Genomic DNA, 22917 nt, shown 5'->3' on the forward strand with positions numbered 1-22917 from the left:
TTGGAACTAGATTTTAGTAATCTTGTGTCTTATGCATTGAGCCGAGTTAGATTATATTTTACAAACTCTGTTTTGAATCCTGACTGATTGGTATGTCTTCTCCAACAGAGTACACTGGTTCCCTCCCACAGATCAAGAACATGCATGTTAGGTTAACTGGAGACCCTAAATAGTCCCTAGGTGTAAATGAGTGTATGACTGGTTGTTTGTCTCTGTGTGTACCTGTGATGGACTGGAGACCTGTCCAGAGTGTCCCCTGCCTCTTGCCTGATGACGGTTGAAAATGTGCACCAGCTCGTCACTACCCTAATGAGGATAAAGCAGTTTAAAAAAAATGAGTGAGTTTGTTCAGCATAATTAAAATAATAGCTGCTATGTTGTTTATCTCTTAAATTAAAATGAGACCATGACCTCGGTTGGCTATTTAAGATTTACCACCAGCAAAGAAAAAAAGCCACATAAACGCAAAGGAATGTTAGGATTCACATTCATTTTAGGCTGTTTATTTGCTCTGGTTGCTTGTTTAATGAGAAGCACCTTTTGTGTAATACATGACGTGTGTGAATGTTCATAACATCCGCTGCTTGTAGACAACATGTTTGTGTTCCCTTGTCTCCATGATGCTTTCATGTTTTTTTCAGTCTTTATGGGTCATTTTCTTTTTAGATCTCCTCTACTGTAAAGCTGGTTCCTTTTGTTATAGCTAAGGCTAGTTCATCAATAAAAAGGCTGATATTTATGATTCCTCACAGTAATGAATATCAGATCTTGGTTTTTCATGTTGTTTATTTCAAATAACTATTTTATATGAGTTTTATTCCCATTTCATCTAAATTAAAATTGAACTTTTTTCAATAATTTGTAGGAATGTAATGATTTTGTCTAGTTTGCAACACAAACATGGTTGGCTGCAGTTGTTAGCACTGTTGCCTCGCAGCTAGAAGGTTGCAGGTTTGAAAGTTGGCTGTGGTCTTTCTGCGTGGGGTTGCATGTTCTCCCCATGCATGCCTGGGTTTCCTCTGGGTACTCCAGTTTCCCCCACAGATCACAACATGGTCTATAGGCCAACATTTGTCCATTGCTTAGGAGCGTTTGCCAAATAAATAAACATAGACAAACACAAAGCTACAATAGCAAATTTATAACAAGCTAGCTTTTAAATGCAAGCAAGGCCACAGGCAGGCTATCGTCCCTGGGCCACATCCGCGAGAACCGGAACCCACATTGCCAGAGGAAACAAAAGAGTCCTAAACACCAGTCGTTGTTTTCTAGGTCCAAACATCTTTTGTTGTCCATGACTTCAAATGGTGTTTTCTTTTTGGGACTCTGGTAGTTTGTCCTAAAGTTGAGGTGGTAGCAGCTGGATGTTTCTCCTTCTGATATTGCGCGTAGAACCTGTCACACCAGTGGCGTGCTGTTGCTACATTTGCGAGTGCTATATTGAATGGGAAGTGCGACATCCAGATGGTCCAATCGTTGCTTTTGGTCCAAGCCATGTTATTGGCTGAGGTTTTTAGACAAATGTGAGAGAATCACTTTATTAATTTTATTTTTTATCTCCACAATCCCAAAAGGAAGTGCATCACTGCTAGCTGTAAGTGGTCTTTTATTTAATCTAATTTCTTGAGTGTTGCTTGGCTATTATAAATCACTATTAGCATGAAGTGTGGCTAATGCATATGCGTGTTATATCCATGCACCATGCTGCGGCGGCTTACAGCAGTGCATTGTAAGGATGGAATATCCCTTTAACAGGAACCAAGCACATCACACCGGTTCATAAATCTCATCACTGGTTACCAGGAAACTACAGAATTGTTTTAGTGGTGCTTCTACTAGTTTATTAATCACTCAATTGAAAAAATATGTCAGATGTCCTTCCTGTACATACGCCCAGCAGGGCTCTGAGATCCTTAGGAAACAGTAAGCTGGTAAAACCCCGGGTCAGAACCAAACAGGGTGATGCTGCTTTTAGCTACTATGCTGCACAAAGATGGAATCAGCTTCCTCACCTCAAATGTGCCCCAACTCTTGTAACTTTTACATGCCGTATAGGTTAAAAATTGTACGTCACTTTGGATAAAAGTGTCTGCCAAATAAATATAAACTTTTAAATCAAAATTGAAAACTTTTATGTATTTTTGTTTGTTGTTTGTATTTTGTTTCTTATACTGCACTTTCTGCACTGTAACTGCTCACCCTTTAACTTAGTCTTTTTTTATTCTTAAATCTGAAATTAACTTGTGTGTATTTTAATTGTGCTGTCACGTTGATTTTAATCTTCTTGCTATTCTTTAGAATGAAAAGCACATTGCATTGCTTCTGTGTATTAAATGTGCTATAGGACTTGTTTTTAACTCACCATTAGGTAAACACTAATTTTGCTACATATTAGCCATCAAATACAGATTTATATAATAACACTTAGCCAAGTTTGTACACTTTAAAGAGCAAGTCACCCCCAAATCAACTTTTTTTTCTGATAAACTATATAAATGTGTGTCTAATCGTGCGGCAGACACGTGTAGTCAATAGTTTAGCACTTTAGTGGATTTTAGTTAAAATTTTAATTTTCTGCCTAAAACTGGCAGTGTTGCGCCGTTGTCAGGGAAAAACACTGCACTGCATTTGAATTTAAATCTGCTATCGCTATTGGCTAAGAGGTACCCTAGAACATTAGCTGGTACTATATGATGTCACAATGTCGTTGTGAGCCTGTGTGTGTGTATTTGTTAGCGGCTCCGCCCTCTCGGTCTGCTAGGTAACAGCAGTTGTCGCATTTTTCAAACAGAAAGTGGGAGTTGAGTAAGAATCTGGTTGGGGGTGACTTGCTCTTTAATAAAAAAGGCATTTAAAAAAACAATGAGTTGCAGTGAGCTAGCTGTAGTCTTTGTATAGTATTGTTTGTAAAATTTGCAGCCTGTGTTTCATGAGTACACAAACAAATCAAATTCTTGCATTTTACTTTATCTTTTTGCCCTTTTTCCCTTTCTTGTTTCCAAGTGTTCTTAATTATTTAATGAAAAACATTTGACAGCTGTTATAACAGCTGGAAGTTCTCGAGGGGAAAGTTATCTTTTGTCACTTAAATAAAATTAGATTTTAAAATTAGATTTTGCAGTACATTCATTTATCCCTTCATGTGTCAAAGCATAGATTTATGCTTTAGTCATTCAGAAACTATGCTTTTACAGTTCAAACCATATCTCCTTAAATCAGCATAATACTGACCACATGGCATGACATGGAATATAATTTTAGCTGTGAATAATAATTTGGAGAACGAAACACATCCCGCAGCTTCTAATTGGAATAAACATCAGCGTGCACTGAAAGTGATCCGCTTGTGTCAACGCTTGGTTTGCCGTTGAATTTGTGTGTGTGTGTGTGCTTTGGATGAGGACAGATGCCTTGAAAGTTACGCCCGAGAGGTCAAATGCATTCCAAAGCGCTGCAGAGTTCAGTGTTGAACATGAAGGTCAGTCCATTACACGTACCCTGCAGACAGCGTTCTGTCAACAGGCTCATTCCTGCTGTCTCCACTGAAGTCACGATTCCTGACAGAAAACAAAACGTCTCTGCAGATATACTCTATCGGCTTTGTTTGATCATGTGTCAAAGACTAAAGTGGCGTGTACTGTAATACTACCTCTGCAGGAACTTTTTTTTCTTATAATGAAACAAAACAATAACAGGGTCGTTGATTTGGTGTTGAAACCATTTGTCAAATCTCAAGTGACGTAATGTTCTAGGTTTTGATTACTTCATACATTACCCCTTTATAAAACTTGACTTTCACTTGACTCAGTGGCCTTGTCCCAGAGCTAAAGAGCAGAATGATCTTACAAGTGATACTGAACAGCAGCTAAAACATAAGAGTAGTCACTGGAGACCGCAGACCAATGAAATACAAAACATAATTTGGTCAATCCTTGTTCTCATGTAGAGGTCTGATTAGGAACCGGTTACCATTAACTATTAAACTGTTAACAGATTTTAGAGTTTTTAGCCGCCAGGTGAAACAAAAGCAGACGTGTAATAGTATCCATCCATCCATTTTCAACCATTTATCCAGAGTCGAGTTGCAGAGGCAGCAACCTAGGCAGAGAGGCCCAAACTTCCCTCTCCCTAACTATCTGGGCCAGCTCCTCCGGAGGGATCCCTAGGTGTTCCCTGGTCAGCTGAGAGATACAGTCCCTCCAGCGTGTCCTGGGTCCTCCCTTGGGGTGTCCTGCCGGTTGGACGTGCCCGGAAAACCTCACCAGGGAGGCGTCCAGGAGGCATCCTGACCAGAAGCCCAAGCCACCTCAACTGGCTCCTCTCGACGTGGAGGAGCAGTGGGTCTACACCGAGCCCCTCCCGAATGACTGAGCTTCTCACTATATCTCTAAGGGAGAGCCCAGACACCCTACGGAGCCGACAAATTTTGGCTGCTTGTATCCGCGATCACATTCTTTCAGTCACTACCCAAAGCTCATGGCCATAGGTGAGGGTAGGAACGTAGATCGACTGGTAAACTGAGAACTTTGCCTTCCAGCTCAGCTCTCTCTTCACCACGACAGATCGGTGCAATGCCCGTATCACTGCAGACGCAGCACCAATCCACCTATCGATGTCACGCTCACGTTATAGTAGTTATATTAAAATATTTAAATTAAAGGTGTAGATCCCTCCTTTAATAAATACATTTGCATAGATCTCTAGTAGGAATGAATGCCTTGCCGACAGAATTCAGGGCACAAAAAACCCACAAAGCCTTGGCCCAGCAGGACCAGTTTGCTTCATCAGAGCTGAGCTTCAAACGGGAGAATTTGGAGTCGTTTTTCCTGATATTTAGACATCTTGCCTCGGATTGGATAAAAGCAACGTGACTCTAATACTAACTAAAATAAAGATGATGAACTGCAGTGGTCCATTTAGTGTGTGTGTGTGTGTGTGTGTGTGTGTGTGTGTGTGTGTGTGTGTGTGTGTGTGTGTGTGTGTGTGTGTGTGTATTCTTATTGTGGTTCAGCAATAACGAGGTATAATTTGAGCATCTTAAGACATTTACTGGTTTTTGGGTATGCGGTTTGGAATTTTATTTGTTTATTTGCTTTTTATTTATTTATTTTTAGTCAGCATACTGAGATTTGACTGTTGATGTAACAGGTTCAAAGGACTTTGTATTCACAAACTTTTCATTTGTTGCTTGTTGACCCGCCATGATGCATTCACTTTTTTAGTTGGTTTTAACAGTCATCAGGCAGAATCAGTGCTGATTACAGCGCAGACACAAAACCTAGAAAGTGGTCAACAATATAGATGCGGAGCGGATTGTGGCCATACCTTTCCAATAATGATCACTTTAAATATGCAGTAATTGGTTCCTGAGACTGGATCAGGAGATTCATCTTTGTAAAAGACTATTTTTCAACTTTTGAAAGGATCTACCCTTTCCTGTCCTTTTCAGTCATAGTGAACAGCCACAGCCTAATCCTGAGTCTACGCTTCAACGTAACACCAGGTCCACTGTCCATTGTTTTTGCTGCTTGGGTTTTTTACTCAATGGATTGTTTGGCCATCATTTTCTATTTGGCTGTTTGTTTTGATTATTCAGAAGACAAGGAATTTCACAAGACACTCCCACCCCCATCAAGGGTCTAGTTTATGCATGGACAGATGCATCTAGTCCACAAATTTGGAGTTGGGACCCAAATGTGGCTCACCAAGAACTGCACAGGGAGCCCTAGTGTCCCATAGTCATCATCACACACTGGTGAAATTGCATCTTCGCATTTGACCCACCATTGTGGGGTGCGATGAGCTGCAGCCTAATCTAACCCCTAAAAGCTGAGTGTCAAGCAGGGAGGCATTGGGTCCCAATTTTCAAAGTCTTTGGTGTGACCCGAATGGGATTTGAACCTCAATCTCCCAATCCCAGGGCGGACACTCTACTTCTAGGCTACTGAGGAGGTTAAACTACATGCCAGCTCAGCACTCTAACCTCTGGACTACCAAGTGTTGAGATGATTTGCAGAAATAAAATTGAAAAGGCAATTGCTGAAGCGATATTTCTAGCATATTTGTTCCACTCAACTTAATTGTCATAAACAGACATAAGTGATTAGGATCTGAAGCAATTTTCCTAATTCCCTGAATAATTTGCATTTTAAGCATGTTTGTACTGTCTAATGAAAGATGGCCAAGGTCGCATGTCTTGACAGTTGCAATTTTGTGGGTCTGAAGCTGAAAGGTTTGAGAACCACTGATCTAGTCTACCTAAAAAACTGATCCTTTATATGTAGAAATCAAATTATCAGTGGTACAACATGCATTCTGGGACATGTAGTTTAATCAGCAGTGGTCCGGTGATCTTTGAGGTGATTTCTGTCAAACCACAGTTTGCCATTCACAATTTATTTAAATGTTGTTTTTAATGATTTAAAGGTCAAATTTACTCACAACGTTGATGTTTTAGCTCCACAAATAACACAAGCCTAAAGGAGTTCTGCCGTGTGGTGGAGTTGCTAATGCTAATGGCTAGCTTCTACTTATCAAGACATTCTCTGCTGTTTCCTGGACGCTAAACCAACAACAGCCTTCCCCATCATGAACCAAGATGGGTGTGTCCATGAATGTTAAGTGACTGTGTGACGTAGATCTGTCAGGCTTTTATGAACCTTGAAGTTGAGCGTGATGAGGACCTGACATCATCACGATCTTCACTTCTTAATGCAAATGTGTTTAATTGAACTAGAAGGCACTTTTTGCGTGGAGACCCTGCTAGAAGATGTTATTAATTTCTACAAATGTACAAAATACATAAATATAATCTAGAGTAGATTATATAAAAGAAAGAAAATAAATCCAGGTAATCCTTGTTTAAATAACATTTCATAAATCAAGAATCTTATGCTCACTACTCACTACTTGGAATTATGACATCAATCCAAATTTGTTTTCAACCACTTTTTTGACATATTCTGAGATAAAACCTTTTGATGTCAAGTTTTTTTCATTTCTTGTGTAAAAACATTCCAAGTATGGGCTCATGACAAGAGAGGTATGATTGCCTAAAGCTTCTTTTTTTCTCTGAGTGGTATTTAACCATCCCCTCTGGTTATAGCTCCAGCGAACAAGCTTGGATTTTGTTCAATGAAGTTATTTATGTGAGTCACTTGTTTTTTTTGTCTGATTGCTTATGCAAAAGTAAACAGTTTGCATTTGTTTTGAAGAAAAATGACATTTTTATTAAATGTCTTTTCTGAAGTCAGTCTGGAAGTTCCCTAACTCTGTGTTAATGAGGCTTCTTCAGTCAGTGATGTCCACATGATTGTCTTTGGTTCCGTCTAACTTTGGTAATATGAGTGTCAGCACTGAGATTTGGACCCCCCTTGGATTATTCTGTCCTGAAGTTTCGAAAATCTACTTTTGGGTTCAGCGTTTTCCGATGATGGAATGTGACCTTACGTGACCGCTAGTAAATATTTGTGTCATTTCACATTTGTGTCCAGAACTTTGACTTCTTGAACTCCTCCCTTTTCCCCCAAATCCCAGCTGTAATGAGGAACGTTGTTCTCACTTCCAGGAAGGATGCCTGAGCTATTTAGAAAATGTGTGACCTGCTGGTGTCATGTGTTCATATGTACTCGGTAAAAGGCGTCAATATAGAAACGTTGAGAGAAGTTTAAAAACTTTATCTCATTTTAAAACAACTCCAGACAAACCAACTTTTAGCTGAAGGTCAGTCTCAGTGTGCTTGTGAGGACCCATTTTTGTGTCATTATTCTCTTCTGAAATTGGATAAGTGACTCAAGACCAAGCTTAAGTGGATCATTCACAAGTCAGCAGCCTCGGTTAGTCAGGTTTAGGCGCTGTGCCAAACTGCTGACTGATAAAAGAATGCAGCCCAATTGTTTCGCTTTATAGATCGACTCATGCGGCCATAATGTGTCTCACTGCACGTCTGTCCTATGGTGTTTGTAAAACTATCAGAGAAAAACCAAACAGTGCATTCCAGATAAAAGGAAACCATTCCAGCAGGGGAGGGAATGGGATCGTGTGTTTGTCAGGAAGATCTGCAGATGAGTAATCAATGGTTTATGTGCCAGCGAGGCTAAACATATCAGGAAACAAAGCTGGAGCTGTCTAGCAGGCTGGACCTTCCATGCTGAAAAGTACTAATGGCTAATCAGGAAACTAGGAATACACAAGAGGAAATTAAGCCACAGTACACCAGAGAATACGCACGCATGCACGAAAAGACATGCACTGATTTTTATTAGAACAGACAGCAAACCCCAAACCTGTATCCTTAGTATTTAACTTTAATAGTTTTACTAGCTCGGACTATGCCCATTTTAATGTAATCACGATGTAAAGAACAGGCTCAACTTCTCGGGGGTGCTGCTGCTGTTTGGATCGCTGGCTGTAATGCACATAGCACACAAGCTTGCAATATAAAGAAGGACAGCACCTGTCCCCCTCCAGCTCGGCTGTGTGGCTGCACCAACCTGTCCTGTGGGACCCTCACCAGGTAACCCTCATGTCCATGCTGTCTCTGAAGGAGCAGATAGGAAACGAGATCTCCTGTAACTTAAAATGAACCAAAGCTTCCTCCCAGTTTCTCTTTAAGTTGGATTTAACATCAGTTTATCATGATGAAACAAAAGAATAAAGTGGAATAAAAACTCCTATCTTTCTATTCAGCAGTGGCTGTTGGCCAATAAACTTCTCCTTAATAAGTCAAAATCATATTCCTTACTGTTTCATAAGAAAGCCCTAGATATTGACAAAAAAATCCTGAAGCTTTGTTTTCTCGACTCCTCTCCTCTGGAGACCACGGAGACCATAAAATATCTTGGTGTTTGGCTGGAACCCGATTTACGCTTTAAAACACAAATGCAATCAACTACCAAAAAATTCAATTCTCGTCTTAAATCCTCTATCAGTCTGTTAATTGTTTTAACTTTCTGGTTAGGAAAAGAATTGCCACACAGCTGCTTCTGCTTATTCTGGACTATGCTGGCATTATCTATCAGAACTCTTCATCCTCCTGCTTGCACTCTATTGATGTTGCTTATAATAGTCTCTGTCGTTTTGTTCTTCGTTGTCCATTTAGGACACATAGAAGTGTGATGTATCGGCAGTTGTCCTGGTTCACACCTGCTGTCAGGAGACAGTTTCACTGGTTTCAGTTCATTTTTAAAACTTTTTAGTTTAATTATCCAGATTATCTTAAACTACATTTAATTCCCTATAATTCACTTTGCAGCCTGCGGCATAATGACCAGCTCTTTTTTGTTGTTCCCAGAGTGAAAAGAGAGGTAGGGAAACATGCTTTTGGTTTTAAGGCTCCATGTGATTGGAATAATCTTCCTTTATCTATTTGTTGTTTATCATCATTCACTACTTTTCGAAGGGCTCTGGTCGATCATCTTCAGGAATAATTGTCTATATGTTACTAACTGTAGTTGTTCAACTGGCTGTTTCTTTTGTTTTGTCCTTGTAAGTTGGGGTCGTGTAGTGTGGGATGAAGTATTGTGAGCCGTTGAGGGTGTGTGTGTGTGTGTGTGTGTGTCTGTAAATGATTGTTGTAATGTTTTGATTTTGATTTTTTGCTCTGCTGTCTTGCTCTTAATTTTTGTTCTTCTTTTTGTTGTAAAGGAGGACCCACTCGAAAACGAGATGTTTCATCTCAAGTGGTTATTCCTCCGTATAAAATTAAGTTTAAATAAATAAATTTATCTCCAATTTTAACTTCTCCGTGTTCCTAAATAAAAGAGACAGATGATTATGCTGCAGCTGCTGTCACTGACCCCGCTGCCTCCCCAAGACCGGATCTCCCGACATCACAACACTCGGTCTGACAGTCCACAAATTATTGAGTGTCGCTGCCATACAGGCATTGACAAACTTTTTCTGTACAGCTCAGGTAACACTGTTACAGTATCATATAACCACCTCCCCCCACCCCCAGACCACCAAACAGGCAGCCCGCCATTGACCTTTTCACCTCCCGGCCACTCCCACTTTGCACTCCCTCCACACAATAATAAAAGTAAATAGTAAAGTTAGTGACCACTTAGGAGGTGGGTGAAAAACAAGTAGTTTGAACTTGTGACTGGTTAACAGGTCAAAAGGCTAAGTTTTCAAAATCCTCTTTGGTCATCCTGTACATTTCCCCTTTCCTAAGAGCCGCCTCATTCCAGGCATCACTCATGGCTGTTGGATTTCAAACAATTTTAAAAGCATCATTTATTCAACACTTTAAATTAGTAGCTGGTGAGTTTGCTTCACTGTAATTTATTGTTTGTTTTAAAACAAACAACCCCGCAGCAGTCTGCTCTAGCTAGTGAGCTAACAATTACATTCAGCCAACTGATACTAAATAAGCCACAAATTAAGACAAAAAATATTATTACTTATCAGTTCGGTAGCAACAAAGACAGGTCACCATCAGCTCGTGATTTAAAAGCCTCCTTTAGCTTCCTCAAATGAGTGTAGGCCTGGTGTTAGCTTTTTGCTTCACCTCAAAAGACATTACTATCTGACTTTTACTTCCAGGTTCCACCATAATGGTAACAAATGGAGCAAACTTCTTTTTTTTTCTTGTGCTTTTTTATTGACGGTCAGTGAACTGAAAAAGCTAATTGCTAGCCAGAAACTAGCTAACAGTTAAGTAGCTAAAGTGTGCCCTCTAGGGGACCTACCCACTCCACAAAACTGTTAAGTGCTAACTGTTTCTGGTCAACAGATGGCTGATGTCCTACATAAAGTTGGTAAAGTTTCTACTTACACAATCACTGAATCCCATTTTTAAAAGAATTGGTTAAAGTGTTAAAAACTGCTTAGTGTAACTTTGAGGTTATACTGAGTCTTTTTTGGGGTTTGACAAACAGCATATCTGTATTACACTTGTACACAATAAAGTACTCAGAGCTACCCATTTTTTTTTATTGATCTTTATTTACTTCTTTAGTGTAACCCAAGTGTTGCAGGTCTATTGAAGTCATGTCCTTGGGCAAAACACTTCATCCTCCTTGAATGCTGGTGGTGGTCGGAGGGACCTGTGGTGCCAGTGATCAGCAGCCTCCCTTCCATTAATGTGCCCAAGGGCAGCTGTGGCTACAACTTGGCTCATTACCACCAGTGAGTGAATGTGTGTGAAAGGATAAATGCCTGGATGTGTTGTCAACACCTCGGAGGGTAGTAGAACCCTTGAAGGTGCTACACAAAATACTAGCCATTTACCATTTTACCATACTTACTCAAACATTTTTACCACTCAATCCTTTCTTTTGACCCTTTCAACATAGACGTTTCCTTGAGCTAGATTCTTTGGATCGCAGGTGTGAAGCCACGTGCCAGTCACAAAACAGCAGCATGCAGGCTGTCAAAGTTGTTTTTCCATTTAAACTTCCGCCTTTTTGGGCCTTCTGCCTGGGTGAATTTTAGCCATAAAACAATCAATCATCCATTTGTAAACCAAAGACTAGCTTAGTATAACTTTGGCAGATCTCTGTATTGTTGGTTCAAACAGAAACCACCTGTTGAGAGCCAGTAGGACAAATGTTTCAACTGTTTAAAAACTATCACTATTACTTTCTGGTGCTAGCAATATGTCAAGTTTATTTATTTATACTTTTTTTTACTCAGTACCGGACACTTCTTCAGTCATGTGGTCAAATGTTCTTATCCAGTCCAGGTGGGACATTTTAAATGGTAACTGTTAAATGGCCTGTATCTGTATAGAGCCTTCTTAGGGTTCTACAACCCCCCAAGACACTTCACAACACAATCAGTCATTCACCCATTCACACACCCATTCACACGCTGGTGGGGATGAGCTACGATGTAACTACAGCTGTCCTGGGGCGCTCTGACAGGGCAGATTTTAGAAAATAAAATAACTATTTGACTTTTTTCCTTTAAGTTTTACAAAAATGTTTGTAATGTATTAAAAGTAGGTTAGTGGTTTTTTGTGAAAACCACCCGATAGATAATTAATTAGATGTTTACTGCATACTAACGTGTGGTTATTGCAGCTATTGCAAGACATTTGTGATAAAAGGTGATTCTCTGCAAATAAAATATTCTCATTTGACCCAACTGGGTTTCTGCTGCTTTTCTAGGGCTTCTCGAGGTTTTAACGTGATTGTTAAATTTACTTTTAATCGTACACGAATCACTATCCGCCGCTGTAATAATAACTACCATTGAGGTTTTTCAGAAGAAATGTGTCAAAGAAACATTTTTAAAACATTCAGTTTAGAATTTTAAACAAGTATGAACATCAAATAATTAACCCATATTTTCTACTTGATCAGCCAGTCATGTGAAGAAAACGTGGATAGATATTTCTGCTACAATAGCAGAAACGATCCAGATGTTCAAACATAGCATCAGTGGAAAAAATAAAAAATTTCCCTGATTGTTGAGATTTGCAAATGGATATAAAAATACTGCTAAATGTTGAGCCACAGACCATAAATCATCAAATTTCTTTAATGAGCATCGTACACCCCACTGTGTTTTGCCGTCATTCTGTCTTTGCTCGCGCTGACTTTTAAAAACAAACACTTCAGAAAAGACACAAGTGCAAGCCATTCAGTAGGCATGAGAAAATAAAAGCAAGCATGCTTGCAAAGAGGAATATGACAAAATAGTCGCAACAACAAAAAAATGTCAATAGCATCATTTCGGGGATTGTTTTAAGCATAATTGCACAGCTCCAGCCTTTTCTCAGATTCACATTTACTACATGATTAAACAGAAAAAAACGTGTGGTTTGAGTTGACCTTACCAAGAGCAGAAGTGACACTTGTGAGCGCTGTAACTTGGTGAGGGCGGTGGAGGAAGCACCTGTTCCCCAGTTATCTTACTGTGCTCTGAAGGGCTCTGCTCTCTGACACATGACAGCCATTGTACTGATACACAACCTCAGGACAAAGCTGTTTACCTTGCTCTTTCATGCATCACTCCATGTAGCTCAGAAAATCTGTTTTGATGTTTTGTGCTCAGCTTTTTATAGACAACATAAAACAAGAGGCACGATTGGGGGGGTTGAGCTATCCTAAATTAGAGAAACACTTGGAAATAATGGAGCGTTGATTAAAAATACTCTATAGGTCTTCTTCCTGTTATGGTGTCTTCAGCAAAGACGAGATGCTTGAGTCTAATGGACATCTGCATGAAGTTAGGGTGCAAAGTGCAGATGTGACCTAGCAGGTCCTGTGGAGGCAGCATTGTGTTTAATAGTGGAGCAAACAAAACTGAACTGTTAATAAAATCATTACATTTATTTTGTATCATTTTTTTATCAGGTGTGACTTTCTACTTGAATACTGAATACTTTGTATTTCTGTCTTGTCAGTTTTTTTTTTCAACAAACCAGCTGTTATGCTCACCCTATTACTCTCTCCCCAAGTATTTTCAATGTCTGAGTTGATTTCCAGGTTTAAAACACTTGCAGTGCACTGGTATTTGCACATTTCTTCACAAATGTCAGGATCAGAAAAGGCTGTTATTTTCCATGAGTGTCTGTTTTCATTTGGCACGAATCGCCGTTATGTAAAAAGTTGGAAGGAATCAAATGTGGTCTGTAACTCTTTTACGTTTTGCAGGTTATTAACTTGAATTTTAACTTTCCATGTCCTGTTGTGACATTGTTTGAAAAGTCTGCCTCCCAGGTGGGACATAACGTAGTCGGTAATCATTGTCAAGCAGGACTCAAGCTAACAATTACTTACAGTGTTAGTCACACTGTTGGATGTGCACCACCTAATGAAGCAAATTGTGTTTTATATTAGGCGTCACAAAATTGTGAAACTTTTGACTATTTAAGTGCTTTGGCATGTATTTAACCATTTTTTAAAAGTATAACCTATAATATGCAAAGTAACCGTGGCTGTGGTTGTTATAGTACAGATCAGATTGTGCTTTAGGATTACATACTTGTACCACTTTAGGTAAATTCCCCCTCAACACCGTTTTTATAGTTTGGTCAATAGTTTTTAAAGGTTTTTGTCCACAGAAAACCCTTTTTTGTATGATTATTTCTGATTATAGTCAGTCACTCTGAGTGTTTCATGTAGGCTGAACATGAAAATAGTCTCCTACACCTATGTCCTGCATTAGCTTCCGAGAGAAGATAGACGGTAAAAATCTAGGATTTGAAAAGCCTGACAAATCTACATCACATAATAGTCATGTTCTACAACCCCCTAAGGTGCTTCACAACACAATCAGTCATCCACCCATTCACACGCTGGTGTTGATGAGCTACAGTGTAGCCACAGCAGCCCTGGTGCATACTGACTGAAGCGAGACTGCTGAACGCTGGCACAGCCAGTCCCTCCGACCACCACCGGCAGGCAAGGTGGGTTAAGTGTCTTGCCCAAGGACACAACTGCATACCCCCCCCCCCCGACTTGCCTGGCATGCATTCCTACTAGAGATTAAACAAGTGATCCACACCTGTAATACAATTTTTAGAACTAGGAAAATCCACATACTCTTTGGACACACAAAGGGATTTCTTTCAACCCGTGTTTATTTCAAAGTGAGTTTTCTTTCCCTAGGTTGTAATTCAACTCGTCTACGTTTGTATGGTGTGCTGTTGCACTAACCTACTTTTTCCAATCAAATCTAGTGTTCACTGTTTGAGACCTCCGTGCAAACAGTAAAAGATAGAATTATTGGTGATTTATTTTAGTATAGGAATGTGCCATCCCCTGAAGGAAACTTTTTATTATTTTTTTTCCTTTTGTCTACAAGCTTCATGTGGTAAAGTAACAGCATGTTTTTAATTTATTTTCTGTTTCTCTAATAAAGCTTTTGCCCCAAAGTGAACACAGTCCCTCTGAAGTATGAAGTGTGTGTGTGAGGCGAGAGAGCCTGTTGGTGAACTTCATTGCACAGAAACCAGCCTCTACCTATTTAGTTCCCTCTCCATATGGTATTTATGAAGCTTCAAATTTTATATACAGTACTGTTTGCAATTTGGTAGATGACTCCTCACTGTCAGTCTGGATTTTTTTATTTTTTTATTTTTTAGATTGCGGTCATCTAAAATTATCCCTAAAATGAGCCATGTGTGCCTTATGTTGCATAACAGATCCATAAAAGAAACAAAAAGTGTTGATGACAGGGGGGAGTGGAGCTGAATAATCAGCACCTCAGAGCTCTAAAGCAAATTCTAAGCTATGGTGCAAAAACAAGGACTCTGCAGCCACTGAATAGTATTTGAATAACAGTGCCATTAGGGGTTGTTGACATCTTGGTTTCTTGTAATCGTCATAATGACCTTGAGTGAAGAGGCTTGGTGGAAATAAGTGCACACTTGTTTGTGTGCCAAACCGCTCAACTGGAGCAGAAATCTCTGCTTGTTTTGTCCGCCGTCCCTATCCTGCAGACCAGATAAAGCCGACTACCGGGCAGGCAGCACGCCATTGACCTTCTCACCTCCCGGCCAGTCCCTCTTTGCATCCCCCCGCTTCCAACACGTCGTTTCAGCCATTGTTTAGTCTTCCTGGCACGTGACTTTTCCATATGAACAAGGAAAGACCAAGGTAGACGGAGGAAGATTGTGGAATCTCACGTCGTAGTGCATGTGCTGCAGAGTTTTTCTGACCACATTGTTTTGGCACTCACTCAAGAGTCAGGTTCTTTCCAAAGTCCTTAAAGTTATTTCTTTTCTCTCATCCGTCTGAAAGCACCTGCTTCCACGATTTGAGGTTGATTTGGTAATTTGTGAATGTTTGTATGTTTTCTGCCTGTGCAGTTCCACATTCTACTGGCTGCTCCACTTGGATTTGTAACTCTACCGAGTTATAAAATAAGGCCCTCTTAAAAGGATTTGCGAGACTGAGCTGATTTGTTGTAACGGGAACTCTTTAGAGATTTTATGATCCTTCAGAGTGTTTGCATTTCCCCCATTACTCAGAGCTCATGTTGCTGTTGTAAACAAAGTACTCTAAACCTTTTTTCCAGTCATGTGCAACAACACAGAACAACACAAGTAACCTTAAAGACACACAGTGTTTTCTCATTCCCTGAGTCATCTTTAGTGGTGGCTGTTGCCTTGGCAATAGCCGGTCTGCACCAGCTTGGGCAGGCATTAATGTCTAGTCATGGTACAAGAGCGTCAGCCAGTCCTGTTCAGGCAAATCCTTTGTAGCTCAACATTTTTTAATTGGGCTAGATGCTGTCATGCTTTGTGTATCAGACTGTATATCTGGTGGCACTGGCTGAGGCGTTGAGCAGAGCGGTTGGAAGTCAGTCGTGCCAAGGTGCTGCACACGATGCGGCGCAGAGTTCATCTGGGGGACAGCACTTTAGTCTGCTTTGATATCAATATAGCAAGTGTGTCTCCAAGTTCCTTTTTGTCATTTGACTACGGTCTAATTCGGGAACAGGAGATGCCCTTTCCCTCTGCTGTGTGTGCGTGCTGATTAAAGGCTACAGTGGGGCAAAAAAGTATTTAGTCAGCCACCGATTATGCAAGTTCTCCCACTTAAAATGATAACAGAGGTCAGTAATTTACATCATAGGTACTCTTCAACTGTGAGAGACAGAATGTGAAAAAAATCCATGAATTCACATGGCAGGATTTTTAAAGAATTTATTTGTAAATCAGGGTGGACAATAAGTATTTGGTCACTTCAAACAAGGAAAATCTCTGGCTCTCACAGACCTGTAACTTCTTCTTTAAGAAGCTTTTCTGTCCTCCACTTGTTTCCTGTATTAATGGCACCTGTTTGAACTCATTATCTGTATAAAAGACACCTGTCCACAGCCTCAAACAGTCAGACTCCAAACTCCACTATGGCCAAGACCAAAGAGCTTTCGAAGGACACCAGGAACAGAATTGTAGACCTGCACCAGACTGGGAAGAGTGAATCTACAATAGGCAAGCAGCTTGGTGTGAAAAAATCAACTGTGGGAGCAATTATCAGAAAATGGAAGACATTCAAGACCACTGATAATCTCCCTCGATCTGGGGCTCCACAAAAGATCTCATCCCGTGGGGTCAAAATGATCATGAGAACGGTGAGCAAGAATCCCAGAACCACACGGGGGACCTGGTGAATGACCTGCAGAGAGCTGGGACCACAGTAACAAAGGTCACCATCAGTAACACACTACAACGGCAGGGAATTAAATCCTGCAGTGCCAGACGTGTTCTGCTGCTGAAGCCAGTGCATGTCCAGGCCCGTCTGAAGTTTGCCAGAGAGCACATGGATGATACAGCAGAGGATTGGGAGAATGTCATGTGGTCAGATGAAACCAAAGTAGAACTTTTTGGTATAAACTCAACTCGCAGTGTTTGGAGGAAGAAGAATACGGAGTTGCATCCCAAGAACACCGTACCTACTGTGAAGCATGGGGGTGGGAACATCATGCTTTGGGGCTGTTTTTCTGCTAAGGGGACAGGACGACTGATCCGTGTTAAGGACAGAATGAATGGGGGCCATGTATCATGAGATTCTGAGCCAAAACCTCCTTCCATCAGTAAGAGCTTTGAAGATGAAACGTGGCTGGGTCTTCCAACACGACAATGATCCCAAACACACCGCCCGGGCAACAAAGGAGTGGCTCCATAAGAAGCATTTGAAAGTCCTGGAGTGGCCTAGCCAGTCTCCAGACCTCAACCCCATAGAAAATCTGTGGAGGGAGTTGAAAGTCCGTGTTGCTCGGCGACAGCCCCAAAACATCACTGCTCTCGAGAAGATCTGCATGGAGGAATGGGCCAAAATACCAGCTACTGTGTGTGCAAACCTGGTAAAGACCTATAGTAATCGTTTGACCTCTGTTATTGCCAACAAAGTTTATGTTACAAAGTATTGAGTTGAATTTTTGTTATTGACCAAATACTTATTTTCCACCCTGATTTACAAATAAATTCTTTAAAAATTCTGCCATGTGAATTCATGGATTTTTTTTTTCACATTCTGTCTCTCACAGTTGAAGTGTACCTATGATGTAAATTACTGACCTCTGTCATCATTTTAAGTGGGAGAACTTGCACAATCGGTGGCTGACTAAATACTTTTTTGCCCCACTGTATGTTTCCTACGTGTTGACCTTTGTACAAGCTTCACTGCAATGGATGACTGACTGAAGCGCCGCTCACATCTACGCTGTCACTTTTGTTGCCCTAATTTCACAAAGACCTGCCTACTTAGATGGACCTCAACAGAATATTTAGGCCATTTTTGGTTGTGTTTTCATTTAAGAATGATAAATAATTAATTCCCTTTTTGTAGAAAGCTTCCTAAATAAAGACTGATGAGCTAACAGCTAGGTTGAACACAGCATGAACCACAGGAGGTTGGAGCCGTTTTAAGATGGCAACAATCCAGTTAGGGCTGAAAAGCAATAGCTTGTCTGAAAATCAGAAATTATCATTTTCATAGCAATCAATGGTGTGGTAACACAACGCTGCGTGAAATGATGTGAACTTTTAGGACTTTGATCCACTTTATGATGGCAACTGTATGCTTTGGGCCTGAGAGCAGACTAGCCGCTCCCTCCTCAGGCTTGATGGATGTAAACTCTCATCTCTCCAATTTCAGGTCACTTAAGAAGCTTTCTACAATGGGAAAGTTTCCAGTTATTTAAAAGGGTCCTAGAATTCAAAGCCACATTTACCTTGTTGTTGAATGTACCATTCCTAAAAGTCTGCCGTCTATGGCCTGTTTTATTAGTAGTACATTTGTATGATCACAGAGGAATGGTTCAGTCTAAGTCAGTGGTTCGCAATCCTGGTCCCGGAGGGCCGGTATCCAGTTTTAGCTTTAACTCTGTTTCAATACACCTGATTTCAGTCAGTAGGTAATTAACAGACTTCTGCAGAGCTTGATGAGCTGCTTCACAGGTGATTCTACCACTGAATTAATTGTGTTGGGGCTGAGAAACCACTTAAATGTGCTGAATATTGACCCTTCAGGACCAAGATTGAGAACCACTGGTAACAGTAAAGCTAGTATAATACGTCATAAGCTTAAATTAGCATTTTCTAACCTACATCAACGTCGGCAATATGTAAATGTTGGTGGAAATGATGCTAACCGCAGGAAACCACAAGCCTGAGCTACTGCTACCATCCTTGTTGGTCAAGATTAAAGATGAAAAATGTCAGAGCACACATGTAATGTTCCAGGATGTGCTGAGAATGTTCAGATCTATGCCTTTTGAGTTATCTGGACACTGTACACAGAAGTTTTAGTTGCAGGCAGCATCAAAGAATCATCTGGGCAAACTAGCCAATCAGTGTGCAGCTTATCTATTATTCATATCCTGGCCGAGTGGGCGGAGTGGGCTCCTTTGCCATTTTGAGCTCCAACAAAGATTCATATGATATATAAAGGCTCAAAAATCAGTTTCCGATTGTATAAAAAGACTTTAATACAGAAACACACGAATGGCCAAATATTGATTTAAATGTATCCTCTGTTGGTATTTCTACTGATTTCTGTCTAAATGTCAGGTGACAAACGTATTTTTAGGTGGTTGTTTGTAATTTCAACATGTGTTCCTTGTTCATAGACATATGCATAGATTAATCTATAAAATAAGCTCTTCCGAAAGAATTGTTTTAAAAGTCGCTCAAAACCAGGATGGACTTTCTTAGATCAACAGAAGAATCTGCATCAAATTGTTATTTTTTCAAATCACACATAAAGCACATGCAGCGTAACCGCTCATAGAAGATGCACGTGGGCGACGGTGGCACAGGAGTTAAGTCTCTGTTGATGCTAAAAGTTGTGGGAATCAGTTACAGATAAAGTGTATCAAGTGTGATGTCTCTAATGTGACAAACAGGAGACATGTTTGTATAAAAATCAACATTTTTATCACTTTTACTTCTCACAATACACACACACACACACACACACGCACACGCACACAAACACGCACGCACGCACACAAACACGCACGCACACACACACACACACACACACACACACACACACACACACACACACACACACACACACACACACACACACACACACACACACACAGGATGTCATATCTCCTGTGATCTTCTGAGCTATGCAGTCCCAAATGTGTTTATCTCTTTAATGACAACAATGAATGGCATAGTTGGAATAGTTCGGGACAAGCTCAGAGTTTTCCACACTTGTCCTTGGATCCCGTCTGGCCAGCAGGATCACACACACACCTCTCCACAATGCAGGTTCAGCAGACTTCCTGTGGACTATTGTATCTGTGGGGAGATGGAGGCATCCTGGTCCAAATGTCCAGCTGGAGCAAGCCAACCCGCCCCCTCCTCACCTTCTCTCCTCACTTCCTTTCATAATCTCCTCTTTCCTGTGCTCCTTCTCCCCCACAATGTATTTTCCTTCTCCATTGCTCTTGTTTTTCTGCATATGAGACACTAACTTGTTGCTTTATCTGCCCACTCTTCTTTAACCGCTCTTCTCTCCTCTGCCTCCTCTGCATGAGACCTTAGGTGCCATTTAACCATAATTTTTAGAGCCAGTTATGCGTCCAGCAAAAACGAGACAAAACAGATGCAAACACTGGCCTTCCCGCATTATTCTGCTTCAGTGATCTCTTCAGTGTCCTCTTCATCTTCAACGTTTTATCTCTTATTAACTCTCAAGCCTTAATAATTTCCCAGTGAAATAATGTGTCTGCTTGAACATCAGTTTGTTTTTATTTTCTTCACACTACAGATGTTTTGTGTCAGCATTGGAAATGACTCATACTGCTGTTGTGAGACCCTAATCCATTTTTAAGATGCTTTTTATTATGACAAGTGTTTTTAATTTTCTGTGCCCAGATGTTTTCTAAAAATTGCTCAGTTTTGTCATGTCATTGGGAGATTTCTGATTTGTGCAATCTTGAAGTCTTCACTAAACAGAATGTGTGTAGAAATATAAATGGGGTGTTATTTCAGTAAAATTGTGGACCAAACTTTTTTACTTTCTTACAAAATTGTTATGCAAGTGTTCCTCAAATTTGCAAACAACGCAACAAGGGTTATCAAAAATTCTACCTTGACTATCTGCTGTGTTAAATAAAAATAATCATTAATCTTAATTAAAATTAGTTGTTGGTTTTTTTTTACTTTAAAGAAACAACTTAATATTCCCAGAGGGAAATACATTTTTTTTCATAACATTTTATGTTTAGAAAAAAAAATCAATATTGGGAAGTTTGGCTGTGAATTATTTTTTTTTTTTTATAGAAAATTCTTCTCATGCCATTTTCGCTCTGTAGCCTGTAATTGCTGAAACAGGATGTCTTGTCTATGCTTTCCATTAGAAATTTAGGATTAGTTATGACATCCTACATGAATATGCTGATGTCTGGTTTCCAATAGGGAGCCTAAGTCTCCTCCCCTTCCGGTCGGCTCATGGGTCCCCGGAAGAATGAAAAAAATGAATGCAAGTCAACGGGGCTAATCAGCTTGGTCCTGGATCGCACAAATGTTGTACTTCATTTTAAATGGAAATTAATGATGGGTGTTTTAACCACACCTGTCACATACTTTGAGAATCATCAGCTTGTAAGTTCGTATTTAGCATGAATACAAATCAGATGTCGGCACGTCGCATATACGACGTCACCACATAATCTCCTCTTCCCTAGCATAGTTTCTACTTACAAAGTGACCATACTTACAGTGGTTCTTTCTCTCCGATGGAAGGATTTTAAGTTTGCTGAACTTACAGCCATTTTCCCTCTGTTTTTCTCCGTGTCTGGTTCAGTGACGTCACTTTAGTGAAGCTGATTTCTTGTCCTGGACTTATTTTTACACCAAATTCTAAATAAGCGTGAAAATAAGCACGTTCTTGGTATCAAAATGCATCTTTAAAATTTACGGACATCATATGGAATTAGAAATTTGCGTTTTCAGCCCCATTGACTTGCATAAATTATTTTTGTTCTTCCCGGGTCCCGTTGTCCGGAAGTAGATGGGCTCCTATAACTGAACCGCACAAAGTCCGAAAGAGTACCCTGGCAAGTCATCTTATATAAGTGAATATATAGTCCAGCCATGACCCATTGATGGTTCTCAGCAGTCTGTGCAAGCCATTGGACAACAAACAACGTGACATACGGGGCAGTCCACCATACTCTATTGAAGAAGATGTAAATACATTGTTTTTCTAAATAATCTCAAGTATCTATCTGCTCTTGACTCAAAGATAAACCCAAGTCTAAATTGTCCAAAGTTCATTCCAAAGCCGTTTCAAATGAGCCATCTTAGTTTCGCTCAGTCGCAGTTACATCCCGCCCACCAAACAGAGTGCTGGGATTGGCAGGGCACGAGACTTTCTGGGGCTGCGAACGTTCCAACGGAGCATGGCTAGACCGACATGCAGAACAAATTCATTTTTCTTCAGCAGCTGACGCTCTAGATATCTAGGCCACCAAAAGAGTGCAATAACCCCTAAACTAATATACAAGTTTCTACCTTTTAAAAAAAATTGGAAGCAAAATCACTGTAGAATAAATATTTCTATGTATATTCAATAGTTCTCTATAATATAATTAGGAGCTGATGTTTTGTTGAATATTTTTCCAGTTCTGCCAGCCCGGAGGTTGGAGGCTCTCCAGAGAAAGAAAAGCACCGACCTTCTTCACTGTTGTGCTGACGGACATTGATTCTGACCGACACTACTGCTCCTGCCTCACTTTCTTTGAGGCCGAGGTCAATCTACAGGTAAGACCTTCTCAGTCACTGATTTCAATACCATTTCATAGAGACTTAAGAAAATTTTGATACACTGAAAAATCGTAATATTTCATGTGTCAAATTTTTTATTAAGAATTTACGTGCAAAAATTTACTGCATTTCTGTCAAGTAGTGCAATTCCGACTGCTAGGTAGCAGCAGTTTTTACCACCTTCTTTCTTACGGAACAACAAGATCTTGCGATAACACTGAATGTGTCTG

The 22917-nt window shown here is 40.2% G+C and overlaps 1 protein-coding gene across 2 annotated transcripts in view; it reads left to right on the forward strand.

Annotated features, from left to right (window-relative positions):
• Positions 1 to 22917, forward strand: part of sbf2 (SET binding factor 2) — a 145981-nt gene that overhangs the window by 38765 nt on the left and 84299 nt on the right. For both annotated transcript variants that reach the window (XM_070555014.1, XM_070555015.1), the window contains exon 3: positions 22547 to 22684. In XM_070555014.1, the coding sequence (XP_070411115.1) occupies positions 22547 to 22684 (138 nt within the window). The remainder of the gene's footprint in view (positions 1 to 22546; positions 22685 to 22917) is intronic.

The sequence above is a fragment of the Nothobranchius furzeri genome, chromosome 9, assembly GCF_043380555.1.
Source record: "Nothobranchius furzeri strain GRZ-AD chromosome 9, NfurGRZ-RIMD1, whole genome shotgun sequence".
Lineage (NCBI taxonomy): Eukaryota > Metazoa > Chordata > Actinopteri > Cyprinodontiformes > Nothobranchiidae > Nothobranchius > Nothobranchius furzeri.